General features: G+C 51.2%; 1 protein-coding gene across 3 annotated transcripts in view; it reads right to left on the bottom strand.

The window, feature by feature from the left end:
- Plxdc1 (plexin domain containing 1) overlaps nucleotides 1-19,290 on the bottom strand; it is a 65,832-nt gene that overhangs the window by 23,041 nt on the left and 23,501 nt on the right. For all 3 annotated transcript variants that reach the window (XM_047546228.1, XM_047546229.1, XM_047546230.1), the window contains exons 3-7: nucleotides 11,224-11,367; nucleotides 10,876-10,945; nucleotides 10,118-10,240; nucleotides 9,463-9,581; nucleotides 8,463-8,562 (exon numbers count right to left, since the gene is read on the bottom strand). In XM_047546228.1, coding sequence (XP_047402184.1) covers nucleotides 8,463-8,562; nucleotides 9,463-9,581; nucleotides 10,118-10,240; nucleotides 10,876-10,945; nucleotides 11,224-11,367 — 556 coding nt within the window. The remainder of the gene's footprint in view (nucleotides 1-8,462; nucleotides 8,563-9,462; nucleotides 9,582-10,117; nucleotides 10,241-10,875; nucleotides 10,946-11,223; nucleotides 11,368-19,290) is intronic.

Genomic DNA, 19,290 nt, shown 5'->3' with positions numbered 1-19,290 from the left:
CACAATAGCCCAGCATCATTGTGTACCATATTCACTTGCTCATTTAGAAAACAGGTATGGGCACCTGCTCTGTCCTGGGGGTCCTGCTAAGTCCTGAGCACTCAGTGACACACAAGACAGTCCTGGCACTGGCCACCCTGGGGCTCCTATCAGGAAGTTACCTGGATCTGAATCATCTCATTTGCCCTCATGACATTCCAGGGTACACAGTCAAGAAGTCACCAATCTCCCCATTTTACAAGGAAGGGGTGAAATCAAGGAAGGGACATTATTTGCCCAAAGCCACACAATTTTTTTCCCCCAGAGGCCAACTTAAAACTCAGGCCTCCATGCCAGGGCAGCTCCAGAAGTTCATCAAAGACATCTGTAGACGAATGTTCAACAGCACCTGGGGCCAGGTGGGGAAGGGGCTGAGGAGTCCCCACTTATAGCTCTGGCCAATTTCCATGGTGTAAATACTCCCACCAGTGCTGATTTCAAGTGGCCCATTTGGTGCTACTGACATGGTGTTGGGCAGAGAGGTGTCCAATCAGCTTCTGCCCACCTCATTGCTTAGAGCATTCCTATTTGTGTTTCTAAGTCAGGCGGAAACAGATTTACTTATCTGTCTTTAAAAATAAGTAATTAAGGGGTGGGGATGTGGCTCAGTGGTTAGGTGCCCCTGAGTTCACTCTCCAGTACAAAAAAAAAAAAAAAAAAAATTAAGCCAACATCCAAAGGATTGAATGATTGTGTATTTATTTTCCTCCTAAACAACCCTAGGAGGCAAGCCTTGGGGACGTCAGTCAGCAACTGCCAGCTATCTACACAGCTTCTGTGGTCCTAAGAGGAGAAAGCCCCGCTCAAGAGTTGAGGGGAGGACCGGGGTTGTGGCTCAGTGGTGGAGCACTTGCCTAGCACGTGTGAGGCACTGGGTTCAATCCTCAGCACCATATACAAAACTTAATAAAGTTATTATTTTTAAAATCCACTTTTAAAAAAAGAGTTGAGGGAAGTGAGGCACACACATGCCCCCTCCGTGAACACTCAGACACACAAGCATATGCACAACACACAGATTTGTTTTCCCAGGGCTTGTGATGAAACCCAGGGCCTTGCACATGCTAGGCAAGGGCTCCTCCTGCTGAATCACATCTCCAGCCCCACATACAATTTTTATTTTTTTTCAATACAAGACCCCTTGCCAAGTAAGAGCGGGATTTGACAGAGACTGAGGTGAGGAGGGCAGGTTATTGTAATTCATGTGTTCTGTGGGGCACTAAAGTCCCCTGTGCTACATGGCACCCCCTGTGTGACACTCACTATTATGAGAAGGGGGCCTGGAGTCTGGGAACCTCTCCAAGGAGGACAAGAATGTTTTAGGCCAGTTTTTGGAGCTCCGTCCCCATCCACTACTCACAGGAGCCATCTTTCTTTCTGAAAGAATCACCCCTTTCAGGTATCAAATTTGATGGGATTAAAAAAAAAAAAAAGGAACGGGAAACTCAGGTCTCCCAATTCTGCCTTCCAAGGTGCTTGGTTGTGGCCTCTGGAGTCCAATGGCAACCTTTCTTCCTTTTTCTCCCTCCCCAAGTCTGAAGGCTCAGCTGGATGGCCATCCCCTCCTTGAAGACTTCCTCCACCCTCAGGCAATTGGCATCCCCTCCTCTGAGCTTCACCACCCCCTGTGCAATGTCCAGTGTCATCTATAACCTGCTTGGTCAGTATCTCCTTTCCTGCCTGCCCCTCTCCCTACCAGACTCTGAGCTCCTGGAGGATAGCGGGCGTATGGTATTTATCTGGGCACCCCTGCCCAAGACGCCAGGCCTTGTACTTAACAGAGCTTCAAGAAATGACTGTGTATGCATGAATGGGATACAGTCATGCAAACCTCAACAACTATTACAGCACTGGCCACAGTCCCAAGGAAGCACGCCCTTCCTCCCCTGCCCACCACAGATTGTGGCCCTTCCAAAAGGGCAGTCCCCAGATGGCCATAGAAAACCAGACAGACCTTTTCCTCGGTTAGAGCCCAAAGAGGGAGCAGAGCTGGCTTTCAGGAGTCTCCTGCAGGATGGTGGGAGGCGGGAATGGGAGGCACAAAGGGACTCTGCACATAAGGAGACCTGTACTTGTCAAGGAAACTGAGTTCAAGGACAGAGACACAGGAGCAGCAGCCAGGGAGGGCAGGGCTCTGGGGAAACCTCCCACCAGGAACTAGGGTGGGGCAGGGGCAGAGCTAGGGATGTGCCCCAAGCAAGGGTGAAGCCAAAGATGGCCAGATGTCCCTTCAAAACCAAACACAGCCCTACCAGGGCCTGGAAGAGTGGTGGCAGGAAGGGGGACACAAGTGAGTGTGTGGAAATCTCCAGCTGAGAATACTGGCATCCTCTAGCTGCCTGCTTGCACTGCTTGGAGTGCATGGCTTTGGTAATACTTTATTTTTTGTAAACAGGATCCTTAATTTCCCTGCCTATTTGACTTTGGATCGTTTCACCAACATCTGGGGCTTGCCCAAGAACAATGACATCCATCTGCATTGTCAGTTGATGCTTTCCAGAACCAGCATGGGGGCTGTCCCAAAGCCATTTCTGTCAGTTTGGGACGTTCTGTTTTATCTCTGCTCCCAGTCGTTCAAGACATGGAAGACGCTGTTGTCCCATCAAGACATGTTAATGGCTCAAAAAAAAAAAAAAAAAAAAGAGGAAGTTTATGTGTCCTATTTTATTTCTACATCAGCTATTATGGAGAAGCATTGGTTCAGTCAGAAGAACCTAGGACACTGAGAGGTCCAGCCACCAACATCCCCCCAGAACAGGAGGTCATGGTATAAAAAGAAATGTAAAATGAGGGGTCCCAGCACAGTCTTCATTCATTCATTCCTTTGCTCAACTAATTATTCATTCAGTAATCATGACTTGAGCCCTAGAAGGAACCCCAAGGGCCTTTCAGCCCTTGGGAAGGCAGGAGGGTTCCTCCTAGCATCAAAGCAAGATAAAAAAGGGACAGAGAAAGAAGAGACTAGACTCAGGAGCAGAGGAGTGGGGCAACCAGCAGAGAAAAGGGCAAGAGGGGAGGAAGACCCCAGGCAGATTCAAAACCTCCAAGAAGCCAGGTGGTGGCACACCTCTAATCCCAGTGACTGGTGTTGGCGGAGGAAGTGCTAGGCAGGAGGATTGCAAGTTCAAGGTCAGCCTCCACAATTTAGCAGACCCTAAGCAACTTAGTCTCCAACTAAAAAATAAAATGGGCTGGGAATGTTGCTCAGTGGTTAAGCACCCCTGGGTTCAATCTTTAGTACAAAACAAATAAACAAACAATCAAAAAAACTCCTAGGAAGAGCACTTTGAGGGATCCTTTATCAGGAAAGATGAGAAGAGGAAATGGGCCAGATCTGGTGACCACAACTCTTTCTCCCCCATGCATGTTCCTTGGCTGGTCCCTCTCCCTTCTGCAGCTAGCAGGGACCTCCACCTCCCCCACTGACGGCCTGGAATAGAGGCACCCGCAGACCTCTGACACACATCTGGTCTCAAGTCTGCCTTGGAAAGGAAAGTTCTGGAAAAGGAGGTGGACCAGCATGTTAGGGCTGTCCGAGGCCATTCTGGGGCCAGCCAAAAGGCAGGTTGCAATTTGGAGCCCTGGCTTAATCAAATCCTCACTAACCAACTCCACTAATTCAGAATCTCTGTCAGTTTAGACATTGGCTACGCTCAAGTTGTTATTATAGAGTTCATGAAATAAAGAGTTTCTTAAGCCAATGAGTAGAGGAAATTCTACTGACTTCTGGCGGTTCCGCTGGGCATAGTGTCTAGGCCGCCCTGGATGTTCTGAGCACCTCCACAAACAGATGCTGCTAACGGCACATGGCTTTTGTCTTCATCAAAGTCTGTTTTGCAGACTGCTCAAAATACGCACAAGGTTTATGTAAGGAAGTAATGGCAAGAAAAACTCTGGTTGTTCTCAGCATCTTCTTCTCTCAACCCCAGGAGGGAGACTCGGAGGCTTCAACCTCACCAGCAAAGGGTTGGGAGGGAAAGGCTTAGTGTTTGGGCCCCACACAGGTCTTGAAAAGTGGGGAGCAAAACCCCAGTCCTCACATCGCCCCAGGCAGGGAAGAGTCATGCTTGGGGACGAGAACAGAGATGCCACCCATTTTGGGCTTGGACAGTGGAAACACCCATGGAGATAACAGGGTCTGCAGACCAGAGGGCTCTCCCTGAACATCTCATTCGAGCCGTAGTTATTTGGGGCTTACAGTTATTTGCAGCTCAACCTAAACCAAACTAATCCCCTACTTGCAGGGTTGAATATCAGACTCAGAGCCATCTAGCCTCTTAGCCACAGAAAATCCTTCATTCCCAAAAGCAGAGGTTTCGTTTTATTTCACAGAGGCCCGTTTTATTTTTATTTTTGCAGTGCTGGGGGTGGAATCGGAGTCTTCCACACACTACGTGGCCCATTTAAAAATCCAGTGAAGGCCAGAGATAGAGAGTATCCCAGAAAAACACACGAATGGGAATGTGTCCCACTTGCGTCTCACAATTCCACATACGGTTTGAAGAGCTCCCAGACCCCCTAAAGGCTATGCTCACTCCCTGTACTAAACTCCAACAGAAAGGAATGTGATTTCTACAACATGCCCAAACACACGTGGCATCAGGCGCCTGTTCTCACACTGAGTCACATCAGGGCCGAGGACAGGGTCTCTGCTATGCCATTCCTTAACAGGACAGCCCCTAGGGTTGGGGGTTCACAGCTCACAGGGGAGAAGGCAGCTGAGGGGGGCAGTGGGAGTCACTGTATCAACAGTGCCAGTGGAGGGCCTGCAGGGCAGAGAGGAAGCAAAACTTCTGCCTGGAGGAGGGACCGTGCGGCCAGACCACGATGGGTAAGATTTGGCCAAGTGGTAGAAAGGGTTAGGTGGAAAATATTTTCCACAAGGGAACTGTGTCACAAAGATGTGGCCAGCCCTGAACATGCTTGGAGAACACAGGGAACGCGCACCAGGCTGCCTGGGAAGAGTGTGGCGGGTCAAGGGAGGGTTTGGAAGTGAGCCATGTGCTGTGCCAGCTGTGCAGGCCCTTGGACGCCATACTGAGGATTTCTGTATTGATCCTGTAGGCAACAGGGAGCCAGAAAATGACATGATCAGATGTGGTAGCCGCACGAGTAGGGGATGGAAGGGAGGGAGACTGGAGGCAGAGGCCCTGGGGAAGGATATAGAGGTCAGGTGCCAGGCAGGTAGACCCAACAGCCCCTGGGGACACAGACTCAGCTGCTCCTCCAGAGCCCCGGGGCGGGCGTCCCTCCTGCCTCGGTTGCCACCTCTGTTATTTCAGGTGGGCTGTGCTTCCTCCCTCTGCCCTCCAGCCCTACGCACCCCCTCCGGGCTTGCTCTAAAATAGGCTTTTATTTCTGAATCATGGAGGAGTCTCAGATGCAGATCCCTGGGGACCTGACTTCCTCTACCTCACCCTCATTCAACAGCTTGATCCAACGCACACTTCCTGAGACAGCCTCGCACAAAGTCCCAAGGGAGATACAGATGAAACAGACCAGCGCCTGCCTGCACTGGATTCCGCCATGTATACAGGATGAGGGGAGGGAAAGAAAGAAAGCCCAGACACTAAGAACTGTCCCCAGAGCCAGCCGGTGTGCACATAAGGCTGTGGTTGTCTGTGAGAGCCAAGAAAGAGTTCCTTCCTGTGGGTGGGATGGGGGCAGGTCAGATTAAGAAAACCTCAGTGGTGGGACTGGGGTTGTGGCTCAGTGGTAGAGCACTCGCCTAGCATGTATGAGGCACTAGGTTCGATTCTCAGCACTATATATAATAAATGGATAAAAATAAAGGTCTATCAATATCTAAAAAGAAAGAAAGAAAGAAAATCTCAGTGGTGGACTCCAGGATTTAAATTGAACATCTGGGGTTGTGTTCTTCTTTTCATAGTTGTGTGGCCACAGGCAAGTTGATCCACCTCTCTGAGCATCTGTGTCCTCATTCAGAATAACACAAATGTACAGACATTACTCACCATATCGGGGGGAAGATTTAATGAGATGCTGTAAAATTCAGAACCTGGAGATTATAACCAGTGTGTAGGAAGACTCTAAAACGATCTCCTGATATTATACCTTCATATTCATGGTCCCATCCCCCAGTGTGGGTTGAACCTAGTGACCTGCTTCTGACTAGTAGAATATGGCAAAAATAATTAATACTCCGTTATCTCGATTGCCTCTTCTGCTGTCTGATTTGCCTGTTCTGGTGGAAACTTGCTTCCATGTTGTGAGCCATCCTGAGGCACGTCACAAGGCAAGGGACCAAGAGACCTCCTTGAGGAACTGAGTCCTGCCAATGACATGTGCTGGCTCCTGGAAGCAGATTCCTGCCCCCTGCCCCTCCATCACTGGAACCTTGGCTAACACTCTGCAGCCTGTGAAAGACCTTGAAGAGGATGACCCAGATGAATCATGCTTTGCTTCTTGATTCACAGAAACCGAGACAGCATATTTGTTGTTTTAAGTCACTAAATTTGGGGACAATTTGTTACACACTGTAGCTACTTACTACAATCAGGGTGATCTGGAGACTGTCACAACTGGTTGTCCAGGTGCTAAGCCACCTGTGTGGGTGATGCTAACCGCAGTGATGGGGCTGGTCCTGCAGCCCTGGTATTCACTTTATAGAGCTCTGGGGGTTCAGAGAGTTCCCATCTAACCTTTTCTGTACATCTTTTTGTGTCTTTTTAATTTCAGACCAGATACATTTATTCATGAAAAGAATATGCAATTTTGCCGAGGGTCCCAGCTACTTGGGAGGCTGAGGCAAGAATATTGCTTGAGCCTGGGAGTTGGAGACCAGCCTGGCAACACAGGGAGACCCTATCTCAAAATCAATGAAGAAAGAAAGAAAGTACGTATAATTTTCTAAATGAAGATGAAAAGCATTAGCAAATATCAGAAGAGTCGTTTGTAGAAATGGCAACAGTCTCAAGGGGGGATTTCATAGGAAGGAACTCTGGGAAACGCTGTCTCTATGGTCTCTGATTTTTTTTGCCACTAACCACAAAAGCCACGTGAAAGTGCTGTGGTTGTGGCCTCGGACTTGTGACACACCAGTGTCACCTGCTGCTACTCCTGCACCACTTGCTACAGTCCCAGGTGCTGCCGGATTGTGAAACATGAAGGCCAGCGGGGAAGTCACTCTAACACAGGACCCACAGTCCCTACGTGCCAGACGCTGAGCCTGGCACCAAGCACACTGCCACCTTCATCTTCCCAGGAACTGTGGGAGGCAAAGTGCCACTCTCCTACCCCGACTACACAGATGGAGCAGGACACAGAGAGGTCAGGGACTTGCCGGGGGTCACACACAGCTGGATAGTTGGACTCCAGCCCCGGCTTCTGGCTCTGAGCGGAGTCGCTGTGCTGACGGCCTTGCATATAGAAGGTGCTGGATAAAGCCCTACAACAGAAGCGCTGGTCCTTGAGGGGCAGAGGCTCTGTCGGAGGCTGAATGGCTCAGGCAGGACTTCCTTCCTCTGTGTCTGTCTCAATGAGCCCAGTGGGCTTGACTGGCTTCCACCAACGCAGGCAAGCCAGGGCGCTTCTGCTGGAAGCTCTGGATTCCACGGACTGGTGGTGCCTGGCCCCTCTACAAGAGGGAGCCTGGGTGGCTCCTAGGCTCATCCTCATCCAGCCTGGGGTGGCAGGCTGGAGTTCAGAATGTCCCCAGCCTCACCAGGCACAAGTGGGAGGGAGAAGAACAGCAAGGGCTTCTCCCCAGACCTGCCTGGGTTCCTACTGGTCAAACAGTGGGGCTTTGGCACACCCAGCTCAGCAAAAGAGGCCAGGACAGAAAGTCTCTGGGTCAAGGGTCATGAAGCAGAGGGTGGCAGCAGCCTCCTTGGCTGAACCAAGACCCTTGTGGAAGCTGGCTTGGGGTCTGGAGTAGGAGAGAAAGAGCTGTGGTTCCTGGAGCTGTCAGCGCAGGAGGCGGGCCCAGGAGGAAGCACCTTTTCAGTTACTACCCCATTTTACAGATGAGGCAACTGAGACTGGAGGGAAGATGTGTTTTACCAAAGGTCAGAGTTCACTGTGGCATGACTGAGGCTGGATTCCCTGTTCCCTGAATGGCCCTTGAATCGCCTGGGTTGGAGGCCATTCTAGTTGTGCTCTGGGAGGCTCAAAAAACCCTCCCCTGGTGTCTTTGGGGATTTCCCAAATGGAACAGATGCAGAGGGGAAGGCTTTGGCTCTCCTTCCCCTCATCCAGACCCGTGCCTCCCACTGGACATTTGGTTGGAAAAAATGGTTCTTCTGCTGTAACAGAGAAGTGCTGGAGCTCACTGTGCCCCTTCCTTCCTCAGCTGCCACATCTCTACCATCCCCTACTCCTCCCAACGCCAACCCCTCCAGCCTGACTTCCATCTGAGCTGGGTCCCACCTGCCCAGGTCTCCGCGGGTTCCCTGGGGACTCACCTGGTATGTCCAGGGATGGGTTGACAATCATGAAGGCATCTGACAGGCCTGCTTTGACGGGGTGCTGGGAGGAGCTGATTTCCAGGACGGACATGGGGATCTGCAGCAGAGAGAAGGGGCTCCATATACCCCCCAAACTCTCTTGGGCCAGACTGATTTTCCCTCTGAGCTCCAGAGGGCTCTGCCTGCCCAGTGTCACCTCTTGGAGGACTCAAAGTCACCTCAAACCCAAACTCCCATCCAAATTCCAGGTCTTGCCCACATTACCTCCAGCCCGTTTCTCCACCTCAGTGAACGGCACCTCTGTGCAGCCGGAAACCAGCAGTCACCCTCTGCCCTCCCTTCCTTTTCTTTCCTCCCTCATAATCCATCTCCAATTCTGTTTAAAAAAAACTCCAGTGGCTGTCAAATCTGTCCAGTTATATCTGTCTCCCTTCCCCAAGCTTCCCTTACCTCTCCCCTGAGTCCACTCCCACTTCCTGAGCCCCCAGTGACCTGCTCCCTGCTCTGAAGCCAGAGTAGCCATTTTCAAAGGCATGTCTGGTTGTTCCTCTGCCTCATCCTGCCCCGCTCTTTCCCCTCCAAGGCTTGGTGCCAGCCCTGCTCTGTCCTGCCACAGGACCTCTGCACATGCCTGTCTCTCCCCTGACTACGCTCCTCTCTCTTCTTTAACTCCCATTCATCCTGCAGATCTCAGCTCTCTTCCTCAGGGAAACCTTCTTTGGCCTCTGACAACATGAAGAGCCCCATGACAGGCTCTGCTAGCACCAGGCAGCTCTACTCAGGAGCACTTGTCACCGTAGTGATTCTGCATTTGTCCCTGTAATTATTGTCTATCTCTCAACTATGGCTATTGCTCCACAAGGACAGGGCCCCAGGTAGGGCCCTCAGCTGGCTTATTAGCATCAACACGCCTGACACACTGCAGACTCCCTACAAATATTTGCTGGATGAAAGAAAGGCTGGAGATCCAGTTGCCTCTGCAGCTGGGCCCACTCACCTCTTTGTAGCCGAAGACAATGCGGCCGTCACGGTGCAGAGCTGCCTGGAAGGTGAAGCTGCCCCGGTCCTCCCGGCCTTGGAGGTAGACGTGGTCCCATTGAACAACAAAGACTGTTCCTGAGGAGAAGAGCAGAGACCTGGCTGGACAGCCAGAGTGGAACTGGCCACGGGTTTGCTCCATTCTGGATGATGGGGGCAGTTTGCAAATTTGAGAAGGCCAGAGCTGGGCAGCCCACGGACATCAGCCTGGCTGTGGAGCCAGAAGCTTCAGCCCCCAGATCCTGCTTATCTCTTACCCCATGTGGGTGGGGTCCTTCCTTCCTGTCATCCTGACCCCTTGAGATGAAAAGGAAACAGGAGAGATGTCTGTTCGCCTGGGGTGGTGGGATGACAGTGAGAACCATCCAGGCCCCTGACATTGATTTCACCTCTACTAACAGCAGGCACCTGTATTTTGTCATCTCACCAGACTTTGCAAGCAGCTGCATTTTTGTCCCCATCTTCCACATGAGGAACAGAAAGCTGAGGTGGCTGTCTGGCTGTGGGATGGTGGGCAAGGCCCTTATCCTCTCTGAGCCTAGGGCTCCTCCAAAGCCGGTGGACCAAGAGATCCCTGGAGCTTGGTGACTTACACTCTGAGATCTGCCTCTCACCATTGTCGAAGTAAGACACTGTGGAATTGTCGGAGTAGCCAGGGTTGAAATTGGCCATCAGGGGGGCCACGTACTGGGTAGCTGTGAGCATCCGATGGATCACATCGCCCATGAAGATGAAGCCTAGGGTGGGAGAGGTACAGAGGGGTTGCCAGAGATGCCTCCAGGGGCTACTCCTGGGAGTCTTTTCCCCAAGGCTGGAAGACAGCCTCAGACCCCTATGCCCCATCCCTACCTCGTGGCTCTGGGTCTGGTGTGTATAGAGCGGAAGGCCCCTAGTCCAAAGAAGTTTCTCCCTGTGCCTCCAGCTGGACACATAGTGTAAGAAAAGGAGGTGACTCCCACCTCCCCCCATCCCTAGGGAAGTGGGACACACAACTGAAGTGCAAGGGAATCAGAAATGGGCTCCTCCAAGCAACAGGGAGACCGGTCCTAGGAACCCAGACTTTCAATGTGGAATGTAGTCTCCTCTTCCTCTCTCTCTGACTCAGAGACTGCAGGGGCCCAGAGGGACACACACACACACACATGCACACACACACACACACACACACACACACACACACACACACGAGAGCAGTTTAGTTGATATGAAGGGGTTGGTCTGAGAGTCCTGATCTCCTTCCTAAGAATGGGGCACCCAAGACAGCAAACCTGGGTCCTCTCCAGTCCCTCTCTCAAGCCTCTCTCCACTGAGACCCCTGCATTCAGCCTAAGGTGGTTAAACCCTCCCCAGGGCCCTGCTGACTTTGCCTTACCTCCAGTTGCTATGGTAATCTGCCGCAGAGGATGCCCGTAGAAAGGGAAATCGAAGGACAACACCACTCTCTGCAGGGGACGGGAGAGAGTCAACACGGGCCAAGCCACAGGCCAAGGGTGGGATTCCCACACTTTCCCATGCTCGTCTGGACAGAGTTGGGGGAAGGTATGGCCAGGGCAGGCCCCTAGGACTGAAGGCATGTACCCCCACTGTGGCTGAGACCATGAGATCCCCTAAGAAGTCCCCCCCCATCATAGACCTCAGGTCACCCCCATGCCTGCTCCCAGGTCCCCACAGTGCAGTCTCCCACCCAGACACACACACACCGGGTACACTGGTCACTCACCGAAGCCTGCCGGTGGGTGTTGGAAAGGATCCTGTGGACCTTCACTTGGTTCTGGTTGGCCTCACCCACATCCACCCACAGTTCCCGACTGCGGGGCTCACTGGGGCCATAGACCCGGGACACATAGTAGCTGTGGTTGTCCTCCTGCAGGTGCCCAAGACAAAATCACAGAAGGCACAAGGCATCAGGCAGGCCAGGAACCACCCTCTGCTCCTTCCCACTCAGTCTACAGGAAGCTGACCCTTGATCTTGGGGAGGTGCTAGTCTGATGGTGGAGATGCGACATACATAAACAGAACACCCAAACACAGGCCCTCAGGGGCTGGGGAGATAGCTCAGTCGGTAGAGTGCTTGCCTTGTAAGCACAAGGCCCTGGGTTCGATCCCCAGCACCCAAAAAAAAAAAAACAAAAAACAAAAAAACAAAAAAAAAAACACAGGCCCTCAAGCAGAGTAATGCAGAACCCACGCTGGGGTCACCAGAGGGTTGGTTTTTTTTTTTTTTTTTTTTTTTGATACCAGGGATTGAAAAGGAACACTTAACCACTGAGCCACATCCCCAGCCCTTTTTTATATTTTACCTAGAGACAGAGTCTTGCTGAGTTACTTAGGGTATCAAACGTGGAACAAGGCAGATCACAGTGGGCTCCCACGTGGGAGCATCCCGGGCCATGGGGTTTAAATGAGGCTGGAGAAATGGTTGACAGAAGAGTGGAAGATCCAGGGAGCAGAGGGATGTCATTGCACTTCTGGAGCTGGCCCAACAGTGCCTACCTACGAGGCCAGGTGGCCAGGAGGCAGGGCGGGCAGGTTCCATTGGCAGCCACTGCAGAGATGCCCTGGGAGTCATGGGTCATTAATCAGGCTGCCCAGCAGCAGTGGCTGCAGTCACAGCAGAGCAAACAATGTTGTTCCTGCCAAGCTGCCAGCTGCCCAGCCAGCTCTTGCCCCGGGTCCAGCAGGAACCAGGGACTCCTGCATTCTTCACCTGCTGGGAGGCAGACTCTGCTCTTCTGCCAGGTGTCACACTTGGGCACCTGGGTCAGGTGGGCTGGGGAAGATGATGAAGAGACGTGGGGTGCAGTGGTGTGTTCCCACTGCCTCTGTGCCGCTCCCCCTCCTGCTTCCAGAGGGCCCACCCCTGCACCAACCCCGGCATGCAGTCAAGCTTCTCTAGGATGCTCTTGAGGTCACATCACTCTGCTCTCAGCTACGCAGGGTCCCTGAAGATACTGCCCTTTGGGGTAAAATGCAAACTCTGCGCCTGGCATGCGAGGTGTCAGCATGAGCCAGCCCCCTTCTCTGTGGCTTCACTTCCCTCACGCCCCCATGCACCCCTGGGCACCCACCCACCAGATCAGACTCCCTTGACAGTCTCAGGCCACCAGTGGTCGCTCTTGCCTTTGCACAGGAAGAATCACTGCCCTTGTCTTCTCCTCTCAATGGATTCCTGTTTCTTCAATGCTCAGCTCTTATTGACCTTCTGACCCTATCTGCCCAGGGAGGACCTCCAACTCTTGCAAATGACCCTCATTACCTTTGGTGATCACGGGTGACTGGTGTCTACTATTTTCAAGAGTCTCATGGTCCCAGGCTTTTTGGGTTGATGGATTTTACCCACAGAGCCACCACCCTGGGGTGAGGGCAAGTGCCCATGCCCAGGATGCTGCTTCCTATTGCTACTATCGCTGCCAACCCTGGGATTCTGGGAGGGTGCCCAGAGGAAGATGCTCTCCAGCTCTGCCCACGGCACCAAAGCCGCCATGCTTATGCCCAGAGCTCTCAGCCTCCCTGCAGAAACAGCAACTTCCGCCCCCTCCCTCTTCATCCCCACTGCCCAGGGCTCATTCTCTCCTGTCTCCACCAATCTCTGGTGGGCAGCCCCAGCTGAATCAAAAACAAAGCAAAGAAACAACAACAACAACAACAACAAAAAAAAAAAAAAAAAAAAAAAAAAAAGCAAAGCAAAACAAAAACTACCAAAAATCACCCACCAAAACACAAAGGTCCATGCAAAGGCAGGAGTACAAAAGTGGGTTTGTTGGTGCCCAACCTGCCTCCTGGAATTTCCAAGAGAGCCATTTTCTTTTTTAATCATATTTGTCCTCAAAGCAAAAAATATAGAGAGGGCCCTGGACAACACTATGCGTCTGACAGTCTGCAAACCCCCAACTTTGAAGCTTTGACAACATGTCATAGTTGTGACTACAGTTCACCTCCCCACCCCAGCCCACAGATCAAATAAAAATGTAATTTACGGAGCAGGGGATTAGCTCAGTGGTAGAGCACTTGCCTAGCATGTGTGAAAACTAGCACCACACACATAAAAAGTACTTTATTAGGGGACACCTGTTAGCCTAAAATTTTGAAGAAATGAAACCTCTTAAATGTCTGTTTCTGATGGGCATGGTGGCGCATGCCTGTAACCTAGCAACTTACTGAGGCCCTAAGTAACTTAGTGAAACCCTAACTCAAAATAAAAAGATTAAAAAGGACCAAGGTTGTGGCTCAGTGGTAAAGTGCCAAAGTACCCCTGGGTTTAATCACCAGTACTAAACAAAGCAAAACAAAAACATAATTGACAGAAGAAGAACCAATGGGTGAGACAAGTGTTAGTGAACACTGGTAATCCCAGTGACTGGAGGCTGAGGCAAGGCGGATTGCAAGTTGAAGATCAAACTCGGCAATTGAACAAGACCCTCTCTCAAAATAAAAAATAAAACGGTCTGGGGTTGTAGTTCAGTGGTAAAGCACCCTTGGGTACAATACCAGGAACCCCCCATTCCCAAAAAAACAAACAAACAAACAAATAAATGTCTTTTACTGCCTTAATTATGAGCCCCTGACATACTGGGATGGGTAAGGTCACCTTTGTGCCCATTGCTCAAAGTTCTCACATGCTCAGTGCTCAAGAAGTATGTACCAGGTAAACTAAGACCTTGTGCCAGAAGCCCGGGCTCTTCCTTTTGCCTTCTGAGAGAAAAGGAGACTGGGACCAGGGAAGGACCAATGTCCTGCAACTGGTTGAAATCTGGGAGGCAAACCTGCCTCCTTAAATCCTGGGCTGCTCTTCTGTGATGCATGGGTGAAGCAGAAACAAGTGGCCCTATTTAGTGAAGCCAGCATCTAGGTAGCACTTTAGTCCTTTTGCAGGCTGTAGTGAGTTTAAATTGTGTTCCCCCAAAAGATACATCCAAGTCCTAAGCCCCAGTACCTGTGACTGTGGCCATTTTTGGAAATAGAGTAAAATCAAATAAAGATGTGGTCACACCAGGTTTGGGTGGAATCTCAGTCCAACAAATGATGTCTTAATTTTTAAAAATTGAAATTAAAAAAAGAGGGTGATTTGGACACAGTCACGGACACACAGGGAAGAAGGACACATGATGGCAGTTTACAAACCACAAAACCCTGAGGATTGCCAGGAACTACCAGAAGCCAGGAAGGGACAGGAAGGGTTTTCCTCTGGCCTTCAGAGGTAGCATGGTTTTGCTGACATCTTGATTTCTCACTTCCACCCTTCCGAATAAATTTCTGATGTTTAAGCCACCAAATTTGGGGTAACTTGTTATGGCGGCCCTACAGAACTAATACACACGCCTAGTTGTGTGTGCTGCTGAGGCTCAGTTGGGACAACCTGCAGTTTTTCCCTCACTGCATGTCACTCCCCTGCTTAGAACATTCTGTGGCTCCCAAGCTGCACTCAGATCAAAGGTCACACCCCTTACCACAATCTACAAGGCTCTGGGGACACTCTGGTCACTGCCTATCCAACATCCATTCCCTTTTCTTCTTTACTAACAGAAAATTGATTTTTGTAGCAAGCAGCATGCAGCCAGCAAAAAACCCTTTGAAGGCATGCTGGAAGGATGCCTCTTAAGTCCCTTGATTCAACTGTGACATACAAACATAAATCCTTCCTGATCCCTCCCAATGCAGTAGGTCTGGCCCTACCAGCACCTACTCCTCTCTCCCTGCTCTCCAACGCTCCAGGCCTCAGTTCCAGGAATCACCAAGCCCTGGACTGCCCCAAGGCCTTGGTGCCTCCCGTCCTTGAAACCTCTTCCCCAACCCTGTTCAGAAACTGAGTCCTCCTCGTCACCCAGGCCTCAGCTCAGGGGTCACTTCCTCAGGGGGCCTCCCCGTGTCCCTGGTAACTCTCCTCACCCGCTGAGCATCTTAACATCTTAACCTTTCACATCTTGCCTATTTGTGATGACTGACTTGGCTTTTTTACCGGTCATCTCCATGTCTGCCTGTCCCATAGATGAAGTTCATTAAGGGCAGGTCCCATCTTCATCCAGGGCGCTTCAGCACAGGGCAGGTGCTTGACTGGAGGATTTGCTGAGCAAAGAATAGCCATGAAGTCTAGGTCCCTGGAAAGCCTACTCATCCTTTGCCTGCTTTATTGCTACTACCAGGTGTTCTGCTTGTGACAGAATCATGTTACCAAGCAGCAGGAGGCAGCAGATGGAGCAGGTGCTGTTCAGGTCCCCTGCTGGAAGCCAGCTGGACTCAGTTCCCACCTGGGAGCGTGCACAGTCCAGTGTTGAAGAGGCTACTTCAAGGCTGGAAGCGGGGCTGGCTGCAGTCCTCCTGCTTCCTGGACTTGCAGGGTAGGAACTTCCCCAAACCTCCAGACACCCAGGTGCTGGGACAGACGCCATGTTCTACTGCAGCAAAGCTTGAACAAACGCTGACACATCTCCTGCTACCTCCCACAAGACAGCACAGGGAAGGAATATGGGCAATGCACCCAGCTAACCCGTTGCTTTGAATCTTCTATGTCACACAAGGACAAATCGTCTGGTTCACAGTCCCTGTTTTTGCTGCTCCACTGAGGAGCCATGTGCCGCCGTGTCCCCTCTCTAATGTCTGGGGGATCCTTGGGTTCATTTTGCAATGGCGCTGCTTAGCTGATGCCAAGTTTGCATCCCTTTAGACTCAAGGAGCTGCCGCCTCTCTGAGCCCACTTTCTATTACCAGTGACTCACTAGCACCAGCTGGGTGAGTTCTAACCAAAAAGGTTTATTTTGGCTCGTGGTCTGGTCCAAAGTTGACAGGCTGCTCCCAATGATGGCCATCTTGCTGACTGAGTCCCAAGGTGATTTAGGGCATTGCAAGGCAGATACAGGGGGTAGGTGCGCGTGCGTGTGTATGTGTGTATGCGTGCGTGTCCATAGCCTCTGCTCTCTCTCCCAGCAGTATTATTCGTGGGGGCTCCGCCCTGGTGGCCTTCTCTACTCCTAATCACTTCCCAGAGGCCCTGCTCCTTCATAGTCAGATTTGGTTACTGCTCTCTTAATACCTCACAGTGGGGATTAAATTTTCAACACATGAAGCCTTCAGGGACACCCTCAGATCTTATCCAAACCACAGCAAACTCCCAGGTTGAGATTCTTTCCAATGGTCAGCAGAACCCAGGGAGACCAAGGGCCTCTATACCCAAAGACCCCTGCTCAGGCCAGGCAGAGTGAGGCCAAGACTGCTCTAGGCTTCCCAGTTGCCAAGTGCCAGTCAGGCAATGGTGGTGCCTGCCTGTAATTCCAGCTACTTGGGAGACTGACTCAAGAGGATCACAAGTTCAAGACCAACCTAGGCAATTTAGTGAGACCCTTCTCAAGAGAAAAAATAAAAAGGACTGGGGGTATAGCTCAGGGGTATCCTCAACTCCTAGTACCAAACAAACAAAAAAGTGCCATGTGTAACTGGCCTGCCAGGGGAGGGCTGCCTTGGGGCAACACCATGCAGATCCGCCTCAGGTTCCAAACACTCCCAGACCACCTCTTCCAGCCCAAAGTGATTTTGGTCACCCCAGGACAGTGCAGCGAGGAGCTGTATCTATTCAGAGCACTGGCCAAGGGACACTACATGGTGATGGGCGTGGGGGTGGGGACAAACTGCAGATGGAAGGAGGGGTGACTTGGAGACAGGTCACTCCTGGGCATAGTCAAGGACCAAGCCACTGGGGGAAGTGTGGTTTGGGAGGGAGGAGAAGCAAAGCTGGCCTTTGCTAGGCCAGCAGTGAGCCAGGCATTTTACAGTCCCTACTACCTGCAGCGCTGGGAGGTGAGCGCTAATATTAGTTCCATTTTCTAAGTGGGAAAACTGAGGCCCAAGATCATATAATTGTCTGAAACCATGTCAATGTCATTTAAAGACAATGACCTTTGCTCTGTCCACTGTCTCTCAGGTCTTTAAGCAAGTGCCCCACTGAAATGCGACTTAGGCCACTTATCATACATGGGTTAAAATCTGTCACACCAGGAGGACAACTGTGGGTCCTTTATGAAGAAGGGGAGTCAGGGACCATGGTGCAGTCATCTCCACACCTTGGTACCTGGTTCGGGATCTGCTTGTTAAATGAGATGAATGACAAGGATCCCAAAGCCAATGGATCCAAAGCCATGCTGAGAATGCACAGTGTGGGCCCAACAGGTGCAGCTTCCTCATACAGCTCTGATGTCAGATGAGACGAAAGTCACTTGGGAGGAACCAGCTGCCTCCTCTTAGAATCCAAGTCACCGAGCGCGTTCCCATAGCTGGGACATCCTGAACAGGAGGGCATCTCCAATTCTGTGAGCTCTTCTCTGAGGAAGTGACACCAGCAGAGAGATGCTTTCAGTGACAAAGAATAGGAAGCCCAGCTGGACCCAGCTTTGGCAGTGAGCTAGACCAAACGACCCAGAGTCCAGTGCTGGGCAGCACGTGTGGCACATGGATGACTCTCATGTCATCAGGGTGCCATCTTGAGTGTGATTGCCCTATGGTCCAAAGAGGGCTGCCTGTGGAAGCCAAGGCAGCCTGCCTCCTTGTTCAGGTGGAAAAGGAGAAACCCCTCGCCCCACTCAGTCACTTCCAGAGGGGTCAGCATGTGATCAACCCACATCTCCCAGGACCTGGGGAATCACAGTTCAGTTAGGAAGGAGGGGTGGAAGTAGGGTAAGCAAACCCCACAGTCATGATGAGAGTTGAATGGGAATGTGGCTTAGGATGGTCAAGGCCAAGTTCTGCCAGTCTTTCTTCTCCGCCTCTCTCAACATGGGGTTCCTTCTAAGGCTGGTTCCCTTGTAACCACAAGATGACTGACACATATCTTGGTTCATAGCAACAGGGGGAGAGTACACAGCTCCCCAGTCACTGAAGAAACCAGTGTACCTCGGGATGGCTGGGCCTGCGTCACCTGTCCCCTCTGGACTAATACCTACTGCCTTGGAAGCACCATAACTGAACAGCATCAGCCTCTCTCACCAGTGGGTGAACTGGATGGTGGTGCACACTCGTAATCCCAGTGATTCAGGTGGCAATGGCAGGAGGAGCCAAGTTCGAAGCCAGACTCAGCAATAAGTGAGATTCTGCCTCAAAATAAAAAATAAAAAAGACTGGGGATGCCTTTCACTTTCTGGAGGCAAAGCTGTACAAAGGCTTGATTATCTGGCCAGTGTCCTCCAATCTGTCCCATGCCCAGGGAGATAAAATTCTGCCAACCACTCGGGGCTTGTGGAATAAAAGGTAAGAGACTTGGGTGGGGTGGGTTCCTCAATTTTCTGCATCAGTTGTCTCTGTCCAAGTTCTTTATGAAACTAGACTGTATTCAGGTTTCTCAATGATGCAATGACCAATGATGAAATTAAAACTGACCCCATTCACCTAGGGCTTTCTGGAACCAATCCTCTCAGTCTAGAATTTCTGATGCTCCTGGGAGATCAGTGTTGTATGAAGCCCTGCTCACAAAGATTCCCAGGTGGGCATCATATTTTAAAGGGTGTCCTAGGCCAGACATGTTTTACACAAGGACATCTGCTCCCCACCCAGAGGTTCTGTGGAGTGACTGCACCCACCATGTCCGCCACAGGCTCCTGCGCTGCCTCAGCCAGGCTGATTGGACACAGGTGATCACATGATTCAAAGACAACCATCTATTGGACGCCTACAATCTAGGGTTATGCATCCTGAGCCAATCGGATCCCTTTTCAGGGAGGGTGAAATCGAGCCACCTAGAGAGAAGCTAGATGCTTTAAAGCTGAGCTCCAAAGGCCATGGAGACTTAGGAGCTGAAACTGCTGTC

This window comes from Sciurus carolinensis, chromosome 3, assembly GCF_902686445.1.
Source record: "Sciurus carolinensis chromosome 3, mSciCar1.2, whole genome shotgun sequence".
NCBI lineage: Eukaryota > Metazoa > Chordata > Mammalia > Rodentia > Sciuridae > Sciurus > Sciurus carolinensis.
The sequence above is the reverse complement of the archived record's forward strand: the minus strand, read 5'-3'. Positions and strand labels throughout refer to the sequence as shown.